Source organism: Pleurodeles waltl, chromosome 2_2, assembly GCF_031143425.1.
Source record: "Pleurodeles waltl isolate 20211129_DDA chromosome 2_2, aPleWal1.hap1.20221129, whole genome shotgun sequence".
NCBI lineage: Eukaryota > Metazoa > Chordata > Amphibia > Caudata > Salamandridae > Pleurodeles > Pleurodeles waltl.
Genome location: NC_090439.1, coordinates 1,139,294,846 through 1,139,320,640, shown reverse-complemented (window position 1 = coordinate 1,139,320,640; position 25,795 = coordinate 1,139,294,846). Strand labels below are relative to the sequence as shown.

The window sequence follows — 25,795 nt, the reverse complement described above, 5'->3', positions numbered from 1 at the left end:
TGTTACTTAGCGCTGGAATGCCCTGGAGGGTAGCCATTGCTTTATAAATCCCAGAGACTAGACTAGAAGGAAGTGAACAACTCAACAAACATGCATTAGGGGAGGTCCATCATTGCCAAGGAATATATACTTATTAATTTCTGTTTCGAAAGAAAGATGCAGCTCAAGAATTCAGACACATACTCTACTTCCGAACTACAAACAACTTTGTAATGTGAGAGTTGAGGTTTTTGGCCTTATACCAAATGTATTGCCCGTTACCACAGTGGCACTAGATATGTGCCATAGGTCTTCAGGATGCTTTTTTTGCATCCCTGTAATAAAGAAGAATTGGTAATTCCTGTGGTTTATATGTATGTACATATGGGATTGCTATAACACAAATCTAGCCAAAAGATAGAGGAGTTCTGTAACGGGTCAAAGACGAGCATAACTTCACTGAGTGATAAGAGAGATAGCTGGGTTATGTATGGTTAATGTATTATTATTTAGTGTGCTTTAATGGGGTGAGAATCCAGCTCTTTCCTAAACTGGAGCAGTGTTGTGGTGGTGTTGATGAATATGGCTATATTGTTCATGAGTGCATAGATAGAAAAGGCTTGCCAAGGTATGTAGGATGCCCTTACGGGTTCTGGTGTGCAGCCTGGAAAGCCCTGAAGCAACGTCTTGCTTCCATTTAATTGCAGGAGTATGAGGACTTTCTGCAAGAAATGTTTTCACTTTCTTTAGAAGACAGCTGATACCAGTCCGTAGTTTGTCAATGTGTTCTTTGAGGATCAGGTTGGTGTCCATTGTAGATCCAAGCAAATTGGCATTTGGTGGGATATGAAACTATTGAGGTTCATTTCATTGAGCCACGTTAACACTGTTTATTGTTGTTTGTTCTTGCCAAATATCAGGAATTTTGTCTTGGTTGAGTTGAGCTTCAGGTATGTGCTGAACATCCATGTCTGGATGATTTTCGGACAGTGTTAGAGGTGATGGATGTCTAAAACGGAGGAGACTCGAGTAGAGTTATGTATTATCAGCATATTGGTGAATCTTGATGGTGTTATTAGTAAGGAGACCACCAAGTGGCTCCATGTAAAGGTTGAAGAAGGCATAAGACAGTATGATACCTCACAGGACTTCACAGGGGATGATGATCTTTTGGGACCTGGAGGTGCCCAAGGTGCGAATTGGAAAGGGAGGAGGAGAACCAGTATAGGAAATCCCATTTGAGACTCAAGGGTACCTGTGAAGATAGAATAGTCGACTGTGTAAAAGGCAGCTGAAAGGTCCAGTAATATCAGGAGACAGGGGTGGAGGGGGGGGACATTGTCATCTGGATTCAGGAGGGCATAGCCTACAATATGTAAGGTAGCAGTATCTCTTCTGCACAGAGATCTAAAGTCAGAGGAGTAGAAATGCATGAGATGATTATCATTGATTTGTTTTTGGAGCTGAGCATAGACTAAAACGTTCTTGGTAGTGAATAAGTGAGTGATGGCCTTTTAGTTAGCCAGGTTGTCTGGGTCTCATATAGGTTTCTTTAGGAGTCAGAGAATCTGGCCTGTCGGGAGTTTTGGGGCAGATGCCTTGAGTGAGCTTGTCGCGTAGATTCTTATTATCCTAATGGGACTACTGGATTTGGGGGGCAGAATCACCTGAATTGTGGGGTACTGAGTACAATCCCATACCATGTGACACCTGGCAGCCCAATCGGAGTTTTCCGGCAAACTAGCAGTGCCTCTTCTCCACACGAGAGGCAGGATGATTGTGGCAACTGGGCGCATGAGGGGACTCCTCATGGGAATCGTGATCAATAGATCTCATCTTTTTCTCTCAGTTACATCAGTCTCAAACAGGCAAAGACAAACAGAGGCAGAATATAGTTTAATAAGGTTTATTGACGTAACCTGACGTAACAGCATCTTAGATAAAAATGTAATGTATTGCAATAACTAGGATGATAAAACACACTAGAAGCAACATTGTGACAAGGAGAGTGAAATACAAAAACTGTCCCACCATACTGTCACTAGGAATAATATACTTATTTCCTACCTAAGCTATGCTAGAGCACAGCGTGATAAGCCCTAATCTGCCCTTCAGGTTTCCCTCCTGGGAAGACATCATCCCCCATAAACCCTAATCTGCCCTTCAGGTTTTTAGTTAGCCAGGTTGTCTGGGTCTCATATAGGTTTCTTTAGGAGTCAGAGAATCTGGCCTGTCGGGAGTTTTGGGGCAGATGCCTTGAGTGAGCTTGTCGCGTAGATTCTTATTATCCTAATGGGACTACTGGATTTGGGGGGCAGAATCACCTGAATTGTGGGGTACTGAGTACAATCCCATACCATGTGACACCTGGCAGCCCAATCGGAGTTTTCCGGCAAACTAGCAGTGCCTCTTCTCCACACGAGAGGCAGGATGATTGTGGCAACTGGGCGCATGAGGGGACTCCTCATGGGAATCGTGATCAATAGATCTCATCTTTTTCTCTCAGTTACATCAGTCTCAAACAGGCAAAGACAAACAGAGGCAGAATATAGTTTAATAAGGTTTATTGACGTAACCTGACGTAACAGCATCTTAGATAAAAATGTAATGTATTGCAATAACTAGGATGATAAAACACACTAGAAGCAACATTGTGACAAGGAGAGTGAAATACAAAAACTGTCCCACCATACTGTCACTAGGAATAATATACTTATTTCCTACCTAAGCTATGCTAGAGCACAGCGTGATAAGCCCTAATCTGCCCTTCAGGTTTCCCTCCTGGGAAGACATCATCCCCCATAAACCCTAATCTGCCCTTCAGGTTTCCCCCCTGGGAAGACATCATCCCCCCATACCTGAGCAAGGAAGCCTGTTGACTAGAAAGACATTGTCCCCATATACGGCAGGGATTCAGTAGTCTAAGCAAGCAGCTATAGCGAAAAAATTCATCAATCAGCATGCAGTCGTGGTCATCTGGCTGGAATCTCCTCTAACGTGTATCGGACAGAGAAGTGTTTTATAATAAAACAACTGATGTTCTAAGAAAAGGTCCCCACGTAAAGATGTATGTTTCTGTGAATATCGGAGACAGTGTACCACTTTTGCCGACAACCCTATCTGACTCCAGCCTTAAGGAAAGCACAAAGTGAAACGAATGCAGTACTAAGAATGGGATGCTTTCCTAAGTGAAAGAACACACAGAGAAAATAAAACAACACTGCAGATGTGGCTAATGCTAGAAAAACAAAGCAATGCTGAATAAAATACAACTGGGCTAAAGTGCACAACGGTAGGCTTAGTTTGCTAAAATAACGTGTCTAAAACATGGCTAAAATAGCTATACAACAAGGGAGAGAGGTATTGACAGTGGTCAACATGGGTGAGCGAGCCTCCCCATGGAGAGCTTTGATAAAAGACAGTTGAAAGATGTCCTCTTCATTAAAAGAGGCTTTGAGGAAGTTGAGTATATGACTGAGATCTTGTGTGATAGGGCTTTGACCATTGTGGGATTCTACAGGAAGGTGTGAGCGAAAGAGATAAAGCAGGGTTGGTGTTGGCGACAGGTTGTTGGATCTTCTGTATTTTTTTCACTGAAAAAGTTGGTGATGGCATTGCACTTTTCTGTATATAATTAATATATTGATCTGGCAGGCGGTTGATGTGGTGCTTGATTGTCTCGGAAAAAATCCTGCTTCTGTTGCAACCTTTTTTTTTTATTGTGTTGGTATACTTAGGAAGTTGGCTCTGTATATACTATTTCAAAGTAAGAAATAGTGTCCACAGAGTCCAAGGGTTCCCCTTAGAGGTAAGATAGTGGCAAAAAGAGCTAATTCTAATGCTCTATTTTGTGGTAGTGTGGTCGAGCAGTAGGCTTATCAGAGGGTAGTGTTAAGCATTTGTTGTACACACACAGGCAATAAATGAGGAACACACACTCAAAGACTTAATCCAGGCCAATAGGTTTTTATATAGAAAAAATTTATTTATTTTAAAAGTGGACACTGTAAAAATCAATAGTTCCTGGGGGAGTTAAGTAAATGTTAAGTTCACAGGTAAGTAAAACACTCACAGGGTTAAAAATTTGGGTCCAAGGTAGCCCACTGTTGGGGGTTTAAGGCAACCCCAAAGTTACCACACCAGCAGCTCAGGGCCGGCCAGGTGCAGAGGTCAAAGTGGTGCCCAAAACACATAGGCTTCAATGGAAATAGGGGTTCCCCGGTTCCAGTCTGCCAGCAGGTAAGTACCCACGAGTTCGGAGGGCAGACAGGGGGGGGTTTGTAGGGCACCGGGGGGACACAAGCAGGCACAGAAAGTACACCCTCAGTGGCCCAAGGGCGGCCGGGTGCAGAGTGCAAACAGGCATCGTGTTTTCAATCGGAATCAATGGGGAGACCCGGGGGGTCTCTTCAACGATGCAGACACGGGGGGGGGGGCTCCTCGGGGTAGCCACCACCTGGGCTAGGCAGAGGGTCGCCTGGGTGTCGCTCCTGCACTGGAGTTCGGTTCCTTCAGGTCCTGGGGGCTGCGGGTGCAGTGTGGTTTCCAGGTGTCGGGTTCCTTGAAGCAGGCAGTCGCGGTCAGGGGGAGCCTCTGGATTTCCTCTGCAGTCGTTGCTGTGGGGACTCAGGGGGGGGTCAACTCTGGCTACTCACGGGATCGTAGTCGCCGGGGAGTCCTCCCTGTAGTGTTAGTTTTCCGCAGGTCGAGCCGGGGGCGTCGGGTGCAGAGTGGAAATTCTCACACTTCCGGCGGGAAACGTGTGGTCTTTAAAAGTTGCTTCTTTGTTTCCAAAAGTTGCAGTTTCTTGAACAGGTCCGCCATTCTCGGGAACTTCTTGGTCCTTTAGATGCAGGGTAGTCCTCTGAGGCTTCAGAGGTCGCTGGACCCTGTTGGATTCGTCGCTGTTGCAGTTTTCTTCGAAGTAGGGAGACAGGCCAGTGGGGCTGGGGCCAAATCAGTTGTCGTCTCCGTCTTCACTGCAGGGCTTCAGGTCAGCAGTCCTTCTTCTTTAGGTTGTAGGAATCTATCTTCCTCGGTTCTGGGAGCCCCTAATTACTCAATTTAGGGGTGTGTTTAGGTCTGGGAGGGCAGTAGCCAATGGCTACTGGCCCTGAGGGTGGCTACACCCTCTTTGTGCCTCCTCCCTATGGGAAGGGGGGCACATCCCTAATCCTATTGGGGGGATCCTCCATCTGCAAGATGGAGGATTTCTAAAAGTAAGAGTCACCTCAGCTCAGGACACCTTAGGAGCTGTCCTGACTGGGGAGTGACTCCTCCTTGTTTTTCTCATCATCTCCTCCAGCCTTGCCGCCAAAAGTGGGGGCAGTGGCCAGAGGGGCGGGCATCTCCACTAACTGGGATGCCCTGTGGCGCTGTAACAAAGGGGGTGAGCCTTTGAGGCTCACCGCCAGGTGTTAGTTCCCGCAGGGGGAGGTGAGAAGCACCTCCACCCAGTACAGGCTTTGTTCCTGGCCACAGAGTGACAAAGGCACTCTCCCCCAGGTGGCCAACATGTCTGGTGTGTGGCAGGTTGGCAAAAACTAGTCAGCCCACACTTGAAGTCGGGTATGTTTTCAGGGGATATCTCTAAGATGCCCTCTGGGTGTATTTCACAATAAAATGTACACTGGCATTAGTGTGCATTTATTGTGCTGAGAAGTTTGATACCAAACTTCCCAGTTTTCAGTGTAGCCATTATGGTGCTGTGGAGTTTGTGTATGACATACTCCCAGACCATATACTCTTATGGCTACCCTGCACTTACAATGTCTAAGGTTTTGCTTAGACACTGTAGGGGCATAGTGCTCATGCACCTATGCCCTCACCTGTGGTATAGTGCACCCTGCCTTAGGGCTGTAAGGCCTGCTAGAGGGGTGACTTATCTATGCCATAGGCAGTGTGAAGTTGGCATGGCACTGAGCAAGCAGTGTGCATGAGCTGAGTGAGAGGTCCCCAGGGTGGCATAAGACATGCTGCAGCCCTTAGAGACCTTCCCTGGCATCAGGGCCCTTGATACCAGGGGTACCAGTTACAAGGGACTTACCTGGGTGCCAGGGTTGTGCCAATTGTGAAGACAAAGGTACAGTTTAGGGAATTACCACTGGTGCTGGGGCCTGGTTAGCAGGTCCCAGCACACTTTCAAATCATAACTTGGCATCAGCAAAGGCAAAAAGTCAGGGGGTAACCATGCCAAGGAGGCATTTCCTTACACCATTTTCACCCGTTCTGATTGCACACTGGAACACCCTTATAATTCCCTAGTATATGGAACCTAGGTACGAAGGGTATTGGGGTTCCAGGAGATTCCTATGGACTGCAGCATTTCTTTTGCCACCCATAGGAAGCTCAGACAAATCTTACACAGGACTGCCACTGCAGCCTGAGTGTAATAACGTCCACGTTATTTCACAGCCATTTTACAGTGCACTTAAGTAACTTATAAGTCACCTATATATCTAAACCTCACTTGGTGAAGGTTAGATGCAAAGTTACTAAGTGTGAGGGCACCGTGGCACTAGCCAAGGTGCCCCCACATTGTTCAGGGCAATTTCCCCGGACTTTGTGAGTGCGGGGACACATTACATGCGTGAACTACATATAGGTCATACCTATGTGTAGCTTCACAATGGTACCTCCGAACATGGCCATGTAACATGTCTAGGATCATGGAATTGTCCCCCCAAGCCAAATCTGGTATTGGGGTGCCAATCCCATGCATCCCCGGGGCTCCAGCATAGACCCCGGGTACTGCCAAACCAGCTCTCTGGGGTTTTCTCTGCAGATACCGCTGCTGCCAACCCTCAGACAGGTTTCTGCCCTCCTGGAGTCTGGGCAGCCCAGTCCCAGGAAGGCAGAACAAAAGATTTCCTCCCTTTGGAAATAGGTGTTAAGGGCTGGGGAGGAGTAGCCTCCCCCAGCCTCTGGAAATGCTTTGAGGGGCACAGATGGTGCCCTCCTTGCATAAGCCCATCTACACCGGTTCAGGGATGCCCCTGCTCTGGCGTGAAACTGGACAAAGGAAAGGGGAGTGACCACTCCCCTGTCCATCACCACCCGAGGGGTGGTGCCCAGAGCTCCTCCAGTGTGCCCCAGACCTCTGCCATCATGAATTCAGAGGTGTGAGGGCACAATGGAGACCTCTGAGTGGCCAGTGCCAGCAGGTGACGCCAGAGACCCCTCCTGATAGGCTCTTACCTGGTTAGGTAGCCAATCCTCCTCTGAGGGCTATTTAGGGCCTCTCCTGTGTGTTTCTCATCAGATAACGAATGCAAGAGCTCACCAGAGTTCCTCTGCACCTCCCTCTTCGACTTCTGCCAAGGACCGACCGCTGACTGCTCAAGGATGCCTGCAAAACCGCAACAAAGTAGCAAGACGACTACCAGCAACATTGTAGCGCCTAATCCTGCCGGCTTTCTCGACTGTTTCCTGGTGGTGCATGCTCTGAGGGCTGTCTACCTTCACCCTGCATTGGAAGCCAAGAAGAAATCTCCTGTGGATCGACGGAATCTTCCCCTTGCTAACGCAGGCACCAAACTTCTGCATCACCGGTCCTCTGGGTCCCCTCATCTTCACGAGCGTGGTCCCTGGATCACAGGAGCTGGATCCAAGTGACCACGACAGTCCAGTGGTCCGTGTTTCCACATTTGGTGGAGGTAAGTACATGCCTCCCCACGCCAGACAGTAATCCTGTGTACGGCGTGATCTGCAGCTGCTAGGGCTTCTGTGCACTTTTGCAAGGATTCCTTCGTGCACAGCACAGCCAAGGTCCCCAGCACTCCGTCCTGCATTGCTTAACTCGCTGAGTTGACCGGCTTCGTGGGACCCTCTTTTGTAGTGTTGAAACGACCACCGTGCTTAGATTTCCTGAACGCCTGTTCAAGTGCTTCTGTGGGTGCTGCCTGCTTCTGCGTGGGCTCCCTCTGTTGCTTAGCGCCCACTATGTCTCCTCCTCAAAAGGTCGACCTCCTGGTCCTTTCTGGGCCCTGTGCAGCACCCATTATCTTCAACCGCGACTCTTGCAGCTAGCAAGGCTTTTTTGTGGTCTTTCTGCGTGGAAACAACTCTGCATCCTCCAGCACGCCGTGGAACATCTTCTTACCAAAGGAGAAGTTCCTGGTGCCTTCTGTTGTTGCAGAATCTTCGGCTTCTTCCACCTGGAGGCAGCCCTCTTGCACCTTCATCCGGGGTTTAGTGGGCTGCTGCCCCCCCTGGACACTTCTGTGACTCTTGGACTTGGTCCCCTTCCTCAGGTCCAGGAATCTGTCTTCAGTGCTTTGTAGTCAGTTGTTGCCTTTGCAGAATCCCCTATCTCCACTTTACTGTCTTTCTGGGGTAGTAGGGTAACTTTACTCCTATTTTTCAGGGTCTTGGGGTGGGGTATCGTGGACACCCTTAGTGTTTTCTTACACTCCCAGCGACCCTCTACACACTACACTAGGCCTGGGGTTCATTCGTGGTTCGCATTCCACTTTTGGAGTGTATAGTTTGTGTTGCCCCTAGGCCTATTGTGTCCTATTGCATTCTATTGTGTTCTACAGTGTTTGCACTACTTTTCTAACTGTTTACTTACCTGATATTCGTTTGTGTGTATATTTTGTGTATTTTACTTACCTCCTAAGGGAGTATATCCTCTGAGATACTTTTGGCATATTGTCACTAAAATAAAGTACCTTTATTTTTAGTAACTGAGTATTGTGTTTCTTATGATATAGTGCTATATGATATAAGTGGTATAGTAGGAGCTTTGCATGTCTCCTAGTTCAGCCTAAGCTGATCTGCAATAGCTACCTCTATCAGCCTAAGCTGCTAGAACGCTACTAATCTACTAATAAGGGATAGCGGGACCTGGCACAAGGTGTAAGTACCATTAGGTACCCATTATAAGCCAGGCCAGCCTCCTACAGTGCACCATGTTGTCGGCAAACAGGAATATTGCCAACGTGCGCAATCGAAATCTGAGGGATTCTGTGGCTTAAGGTTGCCTAGTGACACAGGCCAGTGGTTCTATAGCCAGGGCAAACCGAATCAGTGATACGGGACATCCTTGTCTAGTACCCCCTACACACCTGTAAGTTGTCCTGGCTACCGGTACAGTAGCCATATCCAATTGATAAACCAGTAGGAATACCCATCCCCTATAGGATGTTGGACATGTAGGGTCAGGTGATGGAATCAAACGCTTTGGTGGTGTCAACGAGGATCGCTGCTGCCTTCATAGATTGATCTAAGCGATGTAGCAGGGCAAATAGTGTGTGGAGATTTTGAGTGGTACACCGGGAGGGGATGAACCAGGCATGATCCGGCGAGACCATATTTGGGCATCAGTGGCAGTAAACGTGTAGCTATCAATTTGGCTAAGATTTTAGTATCAGTATTGATGAGGGGTCATGTGCGATATGATTCACAGTGCTCAGGTGGCTTATTAGGCTTCAGGAGCATGAAAATGAGTGCTTTCTAAGGGAGGCAACGAGCGCTGCGCCATGTAGGAATCCCTGAACAGTTGCGGGAGGTACAGAGCCAGAAAGTCTGCGTACTCCTTGCAAAATTTCCCTGGTACACTGTCCAGTCCCGGGCCCTTAACCATTTCGCAGCCAACTGATGATTTCTTTAATTTCATCAGTGGTAAATATCTGGCTAAGACGTTCTTTTTGTCCAATTAAGGTAGCACACTGTATCTGCAACTGTCGCTGTATCTCTGTGCCCATATAGCACGGCGTAAGAATGCGAAAAACTGTTCTAGAAAGGAACTAGCACGTCTCACCTCCTGATTTGACTATATTCAATATGTGTTTGAGCCCCAGGGGTCTTAAATTTGTTAGCCAATCAAGCCCAGACCTGCCCTCCTCGCCATATGCATGGTCAACATATCTCCTTGACAAATGTGACACCTTATGTTCTGCAGTCCCATTGTATTCAGTCACCTGGTCCCCAATTCTTGCCAGTATGTCAGGCGAAGGATGGGAGGCATAGTCCCACTCCAAATTCTGCAGAGTGTCTTCAGTAGTCTTAAACCGGGACCTGATATCTTTCAGTATGCCAGCTTGTGCCCCAGTGCAAACCCTCCTAATTGTGGCCTTAAATGCCTCCTAGAGGACACCTGCACTCTTCACCGATTCTTTGTTTAAAAGAAAGTACTCCACAGTGGCCCCAGGGACCCTCTCCCGAAACTTGTTGAGCAGGGCTTAGTGGGGTAAGCGCCAGCAAAATTGCAGAGGGCCTTTGAAAGATGACAGCTTATTTATCTGCTTACTAACAGTTGTTCCTTGTAGAAATTTTGCGGGGCAAATGTCCTCTGTGTTTTATTACAACAAATATTTCAACAATAATTATTGTTTGGATATCGACATGTGGGAATATGTTTAACTTAATAAGGCATATATCCACCTGTCCATAGTTTAATTTGTTTTTTATATCCTACAAGAATGGTTGCCAAATTAGAAGCAACAAATGTCTTGTCTTGTATAGATCTGCAAGACAAGAACTTGGTCTGTGTACATTCTTTCTTCGTTTGGATATGGACAGAATGGGACACTCAGTTTAACAGGGGCAGATTGTAATATTCGCATTGTAAGGCCAGGAACCCGATTCATGGATGGTGAAAGCTCAATTGAGTAACTCCTCACTTTGACTGTGAGAAAAGTGAGTGCCAATGTCCCTACGGTTAACTGACATCTGACGTATATTGCAGCACTATATTACAGGTAAATAATTATGCTTATGTAGTTGCAGTAGCATATCATAATTGAGTTGGACTTCGTATCATCTTCAGTGCTTGATCTTTTAGACTAGCGTACTCTTTAAAGGACCAATATACAGGTAAGTACTAGCATAATTTACAAGCAGTAATCTAAAATGTGATGGGTGATAGCCATGCTGTACTGTACAGCTGAACTGCAGATACACTTTTCTCAGTTACAATGAACTTATTCAGAATTGTCATTTTTTTCTAGACTTTATTGATAGCCGTTGTTATATAGTCATTAATCTGATTTTGTTTGTGCAGCATTGCAACATTTCACTGACAGCATCCAGGAATACCTGGCTAACCTGGACCAAGCTCCTGATCCCACTGTCAGAAAAGACACCTTTGCCAGTGAGATCTACAGTGCCTATGACATTCTCTTTAACAGCTGGCTTCAGAACAGGGAAACCAAGGTGCGTAGCATTTAGCATTACATTTATGTCTGAGGGCTGCTAATATCCTTTTTCTTGTAGCTCTCATAGGTTTCTTTAAGTGTGTGTGTATGCATGTGTGTGTATTTATTTATATATCTGTGTGGAAATTAGGCATGACTTATCTTTTATATGGAGCATGAATGTGTGACGTAAAATGCTTTTTCGTAATGCTCACCGTATTTTCTATAATGACTGCTGAGATTGACATAAGTTTCATCATTCAGAAACATAACCTATACTTGCTGAGTGTACATAATGGCCTCTTCCTGTAACATATCAACAGTTGCGTGTGTCCACTATTTCCAGGAGCCAGAACATGGATTCAGGTATATACATATAAACCCCTGCAGATAGAGATTTTGTGTCTGGGTTGTCTGATTCATGACACACTGAGGATGGATGTGTCTAACTTGTCATAGAGAAGAATAAGACACGCCTATCTGTTCTTCCTTTTCCTGATGGACTGCCATCCATACTACACCCTCTTCGTGGACACTTCATGGCATGGCATCTGTCCCCATGGCTTGAACCATAAAGGCCCTTGAGGTTCTGGAATCCTGAGACAAATTACCTCCACACAATTTACTAGAGACATCTAGCGATATTTTACAGTCCTCCTCTGAGTTGTCCCTTACACCTGCTGGGGTTTAAGTGCTTAACAGGCACAATGTGAGCACAGTGATTGAGTCTGTGTGAGCAGTGACTGGAGAATCAGAAGAGGAGAATGTTCGGCCGGCACTTCCGTGCTAGAAAAGTTCCATTAAGTGGGGGCAAATTAGTACTAATGGTCAAACAGACTCCTAGATGGAACTAGAGGCTGCCAATGCTGCAGGGCTTATCACTGAGTATATGATGACCCTCCATCCTAATATGATACATTTGTGTATATTGTAGTGCTTTAGACTTGCATTGAACCCCTAATGCTATTTCAGGGAACGTTCCCACATGTAATACAACAGGTGCATTAAGGGTTGTGCAAATACTTATACAGCACAAGCTACAGCAATCAGTTGGCAGACAATAAATGCTATAATGTGGCGTTTTCCAATCAGATGGAATAAAATACTATTTTGTTTAGCATGGATGACCTATCAGTTAGAATCAATGTTTCTTCATTTTACTTCACAGGATAAGCATTGAATATGAAATATGTGTTTAAGTCTGTAGTAAATTCTGTACCATGCGGTGTCACCTATTGACAAAGTGTATGTGCTCCCCTGTACATAACTATACATGACATTCCTTCAATTGCGGTGTTGCCAGGGTATTGGAACAGATGCAGGAAGAACATGGCTCTTCACCTGCATACGATTTAGGGATGAAGCGTTAAAGTAACTTAGCCAGTGCATCACTATTGGCTGTTCGCAAAAGAAGATGTTTTCTGACTGGAATCACAGCCTTTTGAACGCCATCGACTCCAACTATGTGTTGGTTAAAAAGCTGAACTTCTTGTTTGGCGTTTAGGATTGCTCTTACATAGATAACGTGATTCATCTTTTTTAATGTGTTTTCAAACACTAAAAATGTGTTTGTACTCCTGACTAGAAGCAAGTTTACAGTTAGACCCATTATCTCGGTGTACCGTTAATGGGGGCCACTGCTAGAGGTTGTAGGTAATCCCATGTATCTTATCTTAGATTTTTCCCAGGTGTTACATCCCAGATGAGGTTACAAACTGATGTATATACAAGCGCCCACCAACAGAGTAAACCTGAAAGCTTTTCCAATTACTCTTCCTAAGAGAATTCAAAGGTTGGAGTGTTCTCCTAGGCCAGCGTTACATTGAAGTCTATTAACATGAGCTGTCTTCTTTGATAGTACATCCATGCACTTTGAGGCTTTGTTGAGATCTTACTAGCAGTAGCGGAGGATTTATGGACTTCCATGGCCCAAACCATTCAGAAGTCATGGTTTGTACAGGAAGTGCTATTAGGACATAGATAAGATCCACAGGCTTCTTAGGGGTCCTCCTGGTGTCCTTAATTGATAACTACCTATTTGGTGAAAGGGTAGACTCAGTCTTGGAGCGTTTTTTGCTGAGCCAGGTGTCGCTCCTTGGGCTTTCCGATACTAGTCTAGCAATCCCTCCAGCAGTCTCTACCTTTCTGGGGATATGCCAGGAGCTTGGTGTATTGCTGGCTGCAGGCCCCACAGCCCGCATAACAGGTCTCCCAGCCTTTTTCAAGGTTGGAGCTGTGGATGGCAACAGACAACGACCAGGCCAGCAGGGGCCTCATATATCCCAAACCTCCTTGCATCCGGCGACAACCTCAAAACCTCTTAAGTGCACCTTTTAATGTCACACAGCTATCCGGTGGGAAGTGGAATCCTCTGCAACAACTTCAGACTCTTCTGACCTAGGATCAACCACAGCCTGCTCCGAGAAACGCTGTAACTGCAACAGTGTCTACAAGAGACACTTCTTCAGCAACCTCAGCTCCAAGTCAGCAACTGCAACAGTTTCCACAGTGTGCACTCTCTGGGGACTCCCTGTCTTCATCTTGCACCAGAAGAACCGAAGAAATCTCCCGTGGAGTGACTGAGTCACTGCCCTTCTCCAAGTAGGCACCTTCCAAGACGACGACCGGTACCCTGGGACTCCTCTCACAACGACGAGCGTGCTCCTAAGGACACAGAGGGTGGATATCATCGACATAGACTGTCCTGAGGTCCTGCTGATGCAATTTGGAGGAAGTAAGACCTCTGCCTTCCCCGAGAACTACGGTACCCCTGTGTATTGTGTCTTCTTCACCTCCTGAGGCCTCTGTTTAAGTGCCGAGAGCCCCCTCTTCCTCCTCACACAAATTTGAGGCCCCCAGGTCCCTCCTGGGTCCATCCAGTGCCATTTTGACGAAAAACACACTTTTGTCATAGCCAAGGCTTGTTGGCGCCTTCCAACACAAAATCTCGTCTGCAACAATCTTCACGCCGTGGGATATTTTTTGCATCATGCAGGAACCTGCTGGCATCTTCCTAGGGTACATTTCTGCAGTCTTTGACTAACTGTGGACTCTTCTTTTGCACCCTCTTCTGGGTTGGCAGTGACTTTTGTCCTTCCTGGAACTTCTTTCGACTTCTGGACTTGGTCCCCTTCCGTTGCAGGTCTTCAGGTCCAATAATCCAGCAGTTGTTCTTTCCAGACTTGGTTGGCTGCTGCAAAATCCCAAAAACGAGGTGTAGTGTGTCCTAAGGAAACTTTCAGTACTTTACTCCTGCTTTTCTGGGCTCTGGGGTGGAGTAGTTTACTTACCTTTACTGTATTCTTACTTTCCCAGCGATTTTGCACCCACTACACTTGTCTAGGGGGGAATTTGTGATTCACATTCCATTTTTTTAGTATATGGTTTGTGTTGCCCCTAGACCTATTTTCTCCCATTGTTTTCTATAGGATTTCATACTGTTTGCATTGTTCTATGACTATTTACTTGTCTAATTTTGGTGTCTAGTGTATATATTGTGTATAATACCTCCAGAAGGAGTATTGTCTCTAAGAGATTTTTGGTACTGTCACCCAAGTATTGTCTTTACTTGTGCATAAGTACTGTGTAACTATAAGTGGTATTGCATGAGCTTTGCATGTCTCCTAGTTCAGCCTAAGCTGCTCTGCTATAGATACTTCTATCAGCCTAAGCTGCTAGAACACGACTAATTCACTAATAATGGATAAATGGACCTGGTAGGTACCCACTACAAACCAGGCCAGCCTCCTACAACGGGTATGGGGACCCTAAGGGTTGCAGTATTAATTGCAGTATTAATTGTGCCACCCTCAGGGGACCCCCCTAAAAAGTTGCACACAGCTGCCATTACAAACTGCGTGTCCTGGTACAAACCAGGCGAATACACGTCATGGCGTGCACATTCTGTGCCATGCACCACTCAATGCATCTAAATATCTGTAAGTCACACCTACAGCAGGCCTTAGAGCCGTAAGGCAGGGTGCATTATATTTGATGTGAGGTCATATCTGCATGATCAGATAGGCCCCTGTGATAGCTAGTTCGATTACTAGATGTTGCAAGTGAACAAGGAAGTCATCTTGAGGTATGCACTGAACACTCGTCATTACGAGTTCCCCAGCTACTTAATGGCTTCACTGAAACCTATGGTGTCTGGTATCAAACACCTTGTCTTAATAAATCCAGACTGTTACCAGCCTTGGATTTATTAAGATCTGCACCCGGGGGCACCATAGAGGTGGCCCCTGACTTCTACTAGCCCCTTAGTGTGCTAGCTGACTTCTATCGACCAGGCTTCCGCCACTGACATGTTTCTGACCCCCCTGGAGGTGAGAGCCCACACTCTGAGGCAAGAAGCAAAGCCTGCTCCGAAGAAAGGTGTTTACACCTACTCCAGCAGGTTGGCTAGTGAACTGCCATACTAAAGCCCGGGACTTAAAATACCCTGCCGCCTTTAGAATGTGACCCAGGCTCCTCACAGACTAGGGCGCTGCCATCCGTTGCCCAGGACAGGTGGGAAATTAGTTATTCAGTAGGCGTGTCCCCACTTAGGGCTAGTCACACCGCTAAGGTGGACTTTCCGAGTTGGACACTTGAGGGAGGGTTCCATCATCTTGTTTTTGGTGGAACTAGGAATTCTGGGACAGGGTTTTGCCCACTCCCCACAGGAAGGGGGGTCATATGGCAGTGTAGTTAGCCCAGGGGTAAGTAGCCCATTGGCTGTGACCCCTCCCTCCCCTAAAACGATCCTAAATTGAGTATTTAGATGGCATCCTGACACCAGGAATGGAGACTGGTATTACATATGTGCGATGTATGTAATTAAAATGCATTAGCTTAAATCTAGCGTTGCAGGTCCCCTGTTGGAGCAGGGCGCCTATTGCCTTCCACTGTGTCTCCTCAAGAGGGGTGTTCAGTTCAGTGTCCCAATCCTCTCTGGCCTGCAAGGTGGGCCTGGACATATCTGCTACAATGGCCTTGTAAAGTTGGGATATCATTTGTTTTTGCGCCCCGCCTCCCCCCATATTCCAGGGGTGCCCTAAACAATACTGATGAGGCAGGAGCCTCCGGATAGGTGGGCCATATCTCTCGGGCTTTAATGCGTATGCTGGCATATGTTAAGAACTGTCCCTGATTCAACCCAGATGTGTCCTGTGCAGCCTTGAATGTTACAAAGGTCTCATTGGGATAGAGGTCTGCGAGAGTTAGGCACCCACGCTCTTGCCAAGTTCGAACGCCTACTGTAGAGGTTAAGTGTCGAAACACTGAAAGATTTAAAAAATCAAAGTCCCGAGCAAATGGTGCTCGGTGTAAGACCACTCTCCCCACCCGCATCCAGTGTTGCTGTATGTTTTATTTTGCATGGGAGTGCTTGTTCCCCTCTACCCCCAGTGTGTAGTAGCTGTGATAGCGTTTAGTGTCGGGCGTCGTCTCTAAGAAGGGTTTTCTCCCATTTGTCACCCTCTGATAACCAGAGCGCCATATGTTGTAACTAGGAGGCTAAGTAGTACTACTCTAATTTGGGTAATGCCAACCCCCCCTCAATCAGTGGGAGTTGGAGGTTTTCCTGTTTCACCCTGCTGAAAACCCCCCACCCACCCATGCCCATACCAGGGACACCAGCAGGGAATGCAGATGCTTAAAAACCGAGCGAGGAAGTGTGTCAAGCGAATTCTGTAACCTATATAATCATCAAGGCAAAAATACAATTTTTGCGACCTCTACACACCCCATTATTGATAATGGGAGGGCGTTCCAAAATTGCACTGATCCTTCTAAACTTTGAGAGTACTCTCTCTATGTTGAGCTGATTGCAGCTCTTAACGGTGTGGACCAACATGATTCCGAGATATCAGAAGTGGTCAGTTTCCCAGCGCAGAGGCATAGCCGTGCTAGGCTCCCCAAAGGGAATATCAATGATTAATTTACATTAATGTGTAGGTCAGACAATTGTCTGAAGGTTTCCAGCTCTTTCATCAATATAGGGAGGGAAAATCTTGGGTCTTTCACGTAAAAAAGTGTATCATCCGTATACAGTGACAATGGGTGGCATGACCCACCCACCGGAATGCCCCACCCCTCCATGTTGCGCCTAAGTCTCCGTGCCAATGGCTCCAGAGCCATCGCAAAAAGGAAGGGTGACGAGGGCCACCCTTGCCGTGTAACCCTCCGTATCTTCAGTATGTCAGAGCAGTGTCCCCCCATTCTGACCCTAGCTGACGGTGTAGAGAATTTTGACCCACTTATGGAATTGTGGCCCAAACCCCTGGGTGTCAAGGACCCCCAGGAGATAATCCCAGTTGAAGTTATCAAACGCTTTAGCAATATCTACCAAGACAGTGGCAGTTCCTCCTCCCTATCTTCGACCTCATGAAGGACATGCATCAGTCTACGGGTTTTCATAGTTGTATTCCGTCCTGGTATGAACCCACATTGGTCAGGATGCACCAGGTGGGTCACCTCGGAGGCAAGCCATGCTGCAAGGATCTTACATAGGATCTTTACATCCAGGTTAATCATAGTGATAAGGCAGTAGGACACTGGATCAGATGAGGCTGTCCCCGATTTGGGGATCATAGCAATGAGGCCTTTGCGCATCAAGTCTGGTAATATATTAGCAGTTAACACCTTTTTATATACGTCTAAGAGCCGTGGAGCAAGTGTGGTGGCAAATGTCAAATAGAGCTCAGCCGTAAAGCCATCACTACCCAGACTTTTACCCTGTGGGAGAGATTGAATAGCCACTTTAACCTCTTCAAGTGTAATGACAGATTCCAGCACCTATACCCCTGTCTCACTCAGTTGAGGGAGAGGAGCACCTCAGTTAGGTATGCCATTTAAACTTTCTGGATCTGGATCCCCCCGGGTTATCCTATACTCTGACTATATTGCGCTGGGTCCTCCCCTCTTCCCTCTGGGGGGTTTGTGAGATGGAGAACTAAGGAGCACGGTCGCTCTCGTCTGAGGATCCATGCCAGGAGCCTCCCGTATCTGTTGCCTTACGATGTAGGAGGTGTAGGAGGTGTCAATACCATTTTAAAGTGTACCGTTCAAGTCTATCTCTGGTTTCATTCAATTACTGAATGTTTAGTTTCCTCCCCCTGACTATTTTGCCCCCGCACTGAGCTTTGCTGGCACGCTGCCAGGGTATCCTCCCTGTGAATTAGTTCTGCCTGTAATGCCCTTTGCACTCCACAGGTAAACGCCAGACATCCTCCCCATCTTACATGCCTCCCACTCTGTTGCCCGCCTTTGTGTGGACATCCAATTATGTTCCATGTATTCTGCCAGTGATTGTGCAATCGTGTTCCTACCCACCGGATCCTAAAGAATCTCTGATGGGAATCTCCATCTCTTCAGGGTTAGGGAGCTACAGCCCCAATGAAACGCACATCACCGGAGTGTGGTCTGACAAGTATCTTGTAAGATGGGATACATTCTGTACCTTGGGGGTGGTATGTTGGGTGAGCAATATACGATCGAGCCTACTAAATGTGCCATGGGCATTCGAGAAACAAGTATATTCCCTGAGTGCCGGGTGTGTGTCCCTCCAGAGGTCCCTGAACCCAAGTTGTGACGTTGTTTTCAAACTCGTAGTCATTTGTGGCTTGGTGCCCTGTCTGTGGGGGTGTCTATCCATATCCCCGTCCGTAATGCAATTGAAATCCCCCACCCAAAAAATATCAGTCCCCATGTGTGTAGACAGTTTACTGGCTAACGTGGGGTAGAATGAGGGGTCATCTGTATTTGGGGTGTATGAATTTGGTATCTCTAATTGCTGACCATCCAATCCTCCCCCGCCCTCCTTAAGCAGGATATATATGCCCTCTATATCTGCCGCGATAAAGTGCACAGCAAAAGGAACTGCTAACCAGATATGCACACCCCCGGCGAACAATGGAAAAGTAGCATAGTAGTTTTGTCCCCTCCATTTTTTGGTCAGCTTCTGCGCTTCATTGTCCGTCAGATGGGTTTCCTGAAGGCAAGCTATACTTACCCCGGCGCCTAAGCAATGACTTCACCCTATATCGTTTTGTAGCATTGGCAAGTCCCCTCACATTCTAAGTGAAAAGGTTATAAGGGTTACTGACTACCATTGTGCTTGATATTCTAAGTGTCCCCTCTGTGAGGGTGTCCCTGGGCGGACATGGCCATATTGTGCAAAATGAACCAATGTGTTAAACATATCGGAGCCCACCCACTATTGTCTGGATGTTGAAACTCCCCCTAACGGTCCAACCTGGACCTGTCCCTTAGGTTGCTAGTCCCCCAGCTTCAATCTTCTTGTATCCCATAGTCACCCAGTTATCTGATTAATATAATGGGGTGAAGAATGTGATAAGCTCATTTTGCTCATTCAAAGTATCTTTACGTTGTGATGGCATATGTCTCAGAAAGCCTAGTGAGTCACTCTGTTGATTCAGCTTGCTGACCAAAAGTTCATTTCTGCGCAGATGGCAACCCAAAGTTCTGAACAGTTAAAAGCTATTTTTCCTCTCTGGTGTAATGTTCCTCAGCCTTCCTGCAGGACCTTCTTGAGTGGCACTGTATGTAGCGCAGTCTCAGGGCTGTAGCGCAGATTGCGTGAGACGACCTCTCCTGAGGTCGCCCGCTCAGGGGACCAGTCAGCTCTCTACGGGGAGCTCGATTGTGACAATTGCATAGTGCCATCTTCGCCTATATGAATTCTGTGAGAAGTCGAAGATTTTCGCTCCAGGTTCTCTCCGCCGGTGTCTGTAGGTGCTCTGTGTGGTAGATTTATCCCATGTTCTGTTCCATTGTCGGATCTCACAACCCCGGCTCGCGATCTCCAGGACCCCGATTTCGAGCCAGTCCCAAACATCCTGTGGCTTATCAAAAAAGTGTGCTTTGCCATTATGTATGACTTTCAATTTGGCAGGATATAACATAAAAGTCAGTTCCATGGCCTTTAGTTTGTGTTTTGCTGCCAAGAAAGATTTGCGCTGTTCCTGCACCTGTTTAGTATAGTCGGGGAATATGGTGATATTGCAGTTTACATACTGCGGGATTTGCTGTTCGTGGGCCGCTCTCAGAATGCATTCCTTATCTCTGTAGTTAAGGACTTTCGCGATGATGGCCCTCGGAGGGGCCCCCGCTGGGGGAGGAGGGACCATGGCCCTGTATGCCCTTTCAATCACAAAAATCTCCGAAAAGCCACGTGGTCTCAGCGACGATCTAACCCAGTCCTCCAGGAATCGCTCTGCCGAGGCCCCCCTCTGTCTTTTCTGGGTACACCAGCACCCGAATATTGCTGCGATGGGAGCGCCCTTCTGCATCTTCCACCCTCCTGCTAAGTTCGGCCACTTTGGCGCTTACTGTGGTCATCTGCCTGTTCAGTGTGGCCGTTTACCCCTGGAGGGGTCCCTATGTTGGTTTGCGCTGTGGTGACTTTGTCTGAGACTTTGTGCAGGTCTGCCCTCAGCAAGTTTAGATCAATAGACAGAGTTTCTATCTGGTGTTCCAGTGCTGATCGGAGTCCTTAAATGGACTGCATCAAATTCGATCTTGTGGGCTCCACTGTGTACCCTCCGGGAGGATCCCCATACACTTCCCCCATCTGTCGTGTGAGCCACTGTGTAGGCTGTCTTGGGGTGGTATATTGAGTTATAGAGTGCGAGCTGGCCACCTGAGCCGCCCTGTCTTTCCCCATCAGTTTGCTCAGTCCGTTCCCTAGGGAGGTCCAGGGAGGACCTGCCAGTTGGAACCTAGTGGCAACCTGAGCAGAGTTTTGGTCAGCACCTCCCCAGGTGCCAATCCATCAAGTGAGGTGGAAGGCCTAGATATTGCCACCTCTCCAGTGCCCCTGGCACAAGTCCTCAGTCTTCTGGTCAACCAAGTGGTGTCCCGGCCGGCAGGCAGGGTGCTCCCTGATGCTTTCACACTCAACTCAGGACCCCTTTCCACCTGACACCTCGACCCCCAATACTGGCCAGTCCAACAGGCCGCCAGATGGCCAGCATGCCCTCCGCTTGCGTGAGGCCCTAGCAGCACCTGATGAATCACCCCTGCAGGCACCTGCTAATTCTCCCGTGCTGAACTCCAGGGACAGCCTCACTGCTCCGGCCCGTGCCCCTCTCACTCTCTGCATCTCTTCAGAGTGTCTTTCCTGATCCGCCGCCGCCAGACCTCACTTTTCAAGGGGGTCCGAAGTGCTCATCAAGAGCCCCCTCCATCTGCGTCCAACCAGGGATCTGTTCCGACCTTCTGCTCTTCCGCTCCACCTGCTCCCCCGCAGCTCAAAGCCAAGAACTTCCATATCTCCGGGAGGTCGGCAGCCCGCAGCCCTGCTCCTTCCTCCACTGGGCCTCCTAGTCAGAGCAGGTTACGCGGCCGCCGAGGCCACTGCAAGCCAGATGCCAGGGCTGGCCCCGCAGCGCCTGCCTGTGCCGTTCTCACTGCCGGCGTCTCCCTTGCATCGCCTTCTCGATCCTCCGCTGCCAGGTTACACCTTCCAAGGGGGTCAGCTGTAGGTAGCGGGAGCCCCTCCATCAGCGGCTGTGCAAAGGGCCCGCTCCAACCCTCGACTCTCTTCACCGCCGGCTCCCCTGCAGCCTGACTCCCGGGGCTACCAGAGCCCCGGGAGGGCGGTGGCCTTCAGGTCGTCTCCCTCAGTCTCCAGGCCTCCGATTGTCGGAGGCAAGTTTTACGGCCCGCCAAGGACTCTGTAGGCCCTCCGTTGCTTTCCGTAGCTGCAGTCGGATCTTTTCTGGGGGGTGCTGGATTCCCCAAAGTCTATGCCTTCCGTGCTTATTTCAGGGTGCGCTGGTTGTTAGAATTATCCAGGACTTGGGGAGTACTAGGCATTACTACCTGGATTCAGATGCTGAGGCAGATACTCAAGTAGGGCAGGCTTCATTCATGAAACTTTTTGGTTTAGTGCTGGAGCTCTTTTCTGCGTTTCAGTCTGCCTGATATTCTATTTAGTGCTTATGACTTGATGAGGATCCCCTGGAAGAGAAGGATAAATGGCTTACCTGTAATCCTCGTTCTCTTCCAGGGTAATCCTCATCAAACTCATAAGCACTTCCACCCAGACTGAAGCCATTACACCTCTCAAAGATTGTCTCTATAAGGAATCTTTTTCCTGACGTAACTGTCACTGGTGGGGCATGATGGAAAACGGGGGTGCTGTGAGGTTCTTAAAGGCACAGTGCCAGTTTTCTTGTGTTTACTCTTTGAATGCTGCCCATTGGTTAACAATACTTCATATTCCCTTTCCTTTTGCATTTAAATAAAGGTTTGTGGAAGGCTTGCTATAGTTGTTTTTTTTTCTTCTTTTTCAAAACATGAATTGTATTGATTATCATGATTTTAAAAGAAAAAGTAAATTAATCGAAACTTTTTTTTTTTTTTTTTTTTAACACTTTTCTTAAGGCTGCAATTGTTTGTGTGTGTATGTATATATGGGTATGTACTAAGTACAAAATACTTTCTATAAACGCTCTGGAGTTCTACACGCATGGCCAGGAGTATTCAGTGCTTATGACTTCTATGAGGATGCCCCTGAAAGAGAAGTAGGATTACAGGTAAGCAATTTATCCCTCTAAACATTGGTCTTGAGTTCCTTCTTGAGTGAGTGTCTCATTTATTGAGTCTGTGTGTTCAACAAATGCTTAACAGTTCCCTATGATAAGCCTAACTGCTCACCCACACTACCACAAGAGAGATTTTGGGATTATTACTTTTACCCCTGTAAACCACTAAGGGTCACTTGAGCTATGCAGATTGTACTCCTACATTTGGTACACTGAAAAGATAGTCCGCTTTCTAAAACCCACATTATCCATCAGCTGCTGCATAATTTGCAGATTTTAACAAAAAAACATTTTTTAGCTCAAACTGATCAAAAGTTACTAAAAACGTGGCAGCATGTGTTGCTGAGCAATGAAACACCCTTTGTGAACGTTAATGGATCAATTTTCAATAGCTTATTGCTGTTTTTGAGTTTTTAGTGTTTCCTTTGAGGTGAAACTTTTGTGAAGACATTGTTAACATGGGGAAAAATGACAAAATCAAGCAACTGTCACTAACTGTACTGTTTTCGCTGCATCATTTGGCTTTTCTTTCTGCATAATTCAGACGACTCTGCCATAAATGTGGTCCTCTTCTGCTGCATAAAAAGAGGGGTCCCAAAACACGTTTCCCTGTGCAATTGTACATGGGAAAATGGAACAGGGATACTGTAAAAATGGCTGAATGAAATGACACCTAATTTCGCAGAAAGCTATATCTTGATCCAGAAAGCAGGCTTTTTATGGATTAGTGTAAATCGTTCAGTGTTTTTTTCCTACTGAGGTGACAACCCTCTGTATGTAGGAGTGCAAGTTTTACAGTAAGTTTTGGGCAGGGCACACATTATAACTTTGCCCTGACTATACATGCAAGCAGAGGAGCAAAGACTCTTTACAGTTGTTGCTGGAAACGCAGCAACTTTGGTTTGAGGCCGTAGAGAACAATGTCTATCTATCTGTATAGCATGTGCCAGGGCTGGATTATGACTGTGAGTGAGACCTAAGCAGTCACCGATCTGATAATCATGAAAGGCCATTGGACAACAGGCAGTTGAAGCTCATTTTTGCTTAGTGAGGAACTCCCAATTGTGACACATTTGCAACTCACCACAACTACTAGTGTCTGTTGTTTCCAAGCAGATTGCCCTGTACAGAATCTCAGGACACACTTTCTCAGTCAGTTTTAAGGGTGAGTGCAAATGTGCCTTCCGTTTGGTACATCTAGTACCTAGAATACTCTGCAAAGTGAGAATAGAGTCTTGCACAATAATATTGATACCCCTGGGATAACCTGGACAGCACTGATTGTCAGATGGTTTGGTAGATGTCAATTGAGATTCCAGTGTGAGTGAAACAAAATTCTCTTCTTGAGTGTCATAATGCTCAAATTCTTGGATATTACAAGCAGTAAGGAAACCACCCTTTCTGAAATATTACAGAATAAAATGGGAAGGATTTTACATTTTGCCTCCATCTGAAACTCAGAATCCATTTAATATATTGCCTCATCAATTTTCACTTTTACATCTATCCTGCTCAGGGCTACAATACTCTTTGGTTAGGATACATTTGTCAGCCTTCTCCTCTAGCTTAAGGATACCCAACCCGCCTTCCCTTTTCATAACAAGGATGTTTAAGGATGTGTTTAAATTTCTATTTAGATCTTTTCCACCAGTGACAAGTATTACTACAGCATGTTAGTTGATTACAGTTCTGGCTGTTGTGATGAAGCCTCCACCTGATCCTTTTTACAAGTCCACAGATTAGTATTTATCCTCCAAGATAGCCTTTTGTTGAAAATAGCAGCTGCATGATGAGTAAGTAATTACATGGGCTCTCGAAGACTAGATGGTCCCCAGGATTAATTCTAAATTTATCTTAAAGACGCAAGAGATTGCGGTGACCTACAAAGGTGGTGGAGAGGTCACTGCATTCTCTGGAAATCAAGAGATGCCTTAAATTTTGTATCTTGAGCAAACAGCTCTTTGTAGCTTTCAAGCACGTTAATGGGAGAAAACCTCTATCAGGGACTTTCCAACTGGATTCTATCCTTTATTGCATTGCTTCATAAGACCATCTACAGATCCGTCAATGGTGACAGAGTCTGAGATGGTTCTGCAGCAGGAAGGGCAGCTACAGCAGTTCTGAAAATGAATTGAAAGACATGTAACGCAACATATTGGAAGTCTACACGTTTGTCATATGTATGTGTAAGGATATCTAGCACTAAAATATATTTAGGATGTTCTAGACAGTTCTAACAGCTCATTTATTTTATCTCTGGTTTGTTTGAGTGAAGTGCATATTCCACAAATAAATTAAAAACCTTTGCCCCCACTTGCAGTGGTAGCAACCACCTTGGACTCTGTAGGGTACAAGATGTGGAAAGCCTGATGATGAAGCATGACACATTTTATGTGGTTGAGGGCCTTGAAATCCCCAGAGATATCTGAGTAAAGCGGAAAGGAAGCCAATGTGGATGCATTGGGAGTAGGAAGGTCTGGACATATTACCTATCACCCCTCTTTTGTGTATGAGCTCTTGGGGGGAGGGCAGGGTGGTGCGGTCACGACCCCTGCAGCCCCTGCCAACTCCCTGGCAAGCACCCATTTTGGGTGTTGGTAGGAGCTGGCTACAAGTATACTCCTGCCCTGCGGTGGAAGCAGGTTTTCACTCCACTACTGCTGCTGGAGCAAACATACTTCCCTGCCCACACTCACCCACTGCGAAGTTATAGTTAGGAGCACGTTTCCTTAGGAAATTGGCTTTTTGGTTTGCTTATAACTTTGACAAAACTTTTTTTTTTTTTTTTTTTTTAAAGAAAAAAAGTCTCATTTGCCTCCACTTCATTTTGGAAAGTGTCAGGTTAATACGTCACACAGGGACCAAGAAAAAGAGGGGTCCCTGTGCAGTTTTATTGAACAATGATAGTTACAAAATGGCGGAACAGAACGACACCTAATTTGCCAGAAAGCTAGATTTTGATCCAGAAAGTTTGCTTTTTGTGGATTGGTAAATCTGTTTTGGCTAGTGAGGTGACAATTCTCTGAATGGAGGAGTGCAAGTTATCATAAGTTTTGGGTGGGGTGCAAATTATAATTTTAACTTATATCTATAAAGTTACAGCTGTAAGTTTTGAATTTCTAA

General features: G+C 46.6%; 1 protein-coding gene across 1 annotated transcript in view; it reads left to right on the top strand.

Moving 5' to 3' along the window:
- The window catches only part of MROH1 (maestro heat like repeat family member 1), a 1,237,492-nt gene that overhangs the window by 226,688 nt on the left and 985,009 nt on the right, over window positions 1-25,795 (top strand). The window contains exon 7 of the mRNA XM_069221041.1: window positions 10,985-11,136. Coding sequence (XP_069077142.1) covers window positions 10,985-11,136 — 152 coding nt within the window. The remainder of the gene's footprint in view (window positions 1-10,984; window positions 11,137-25,795) is intronic.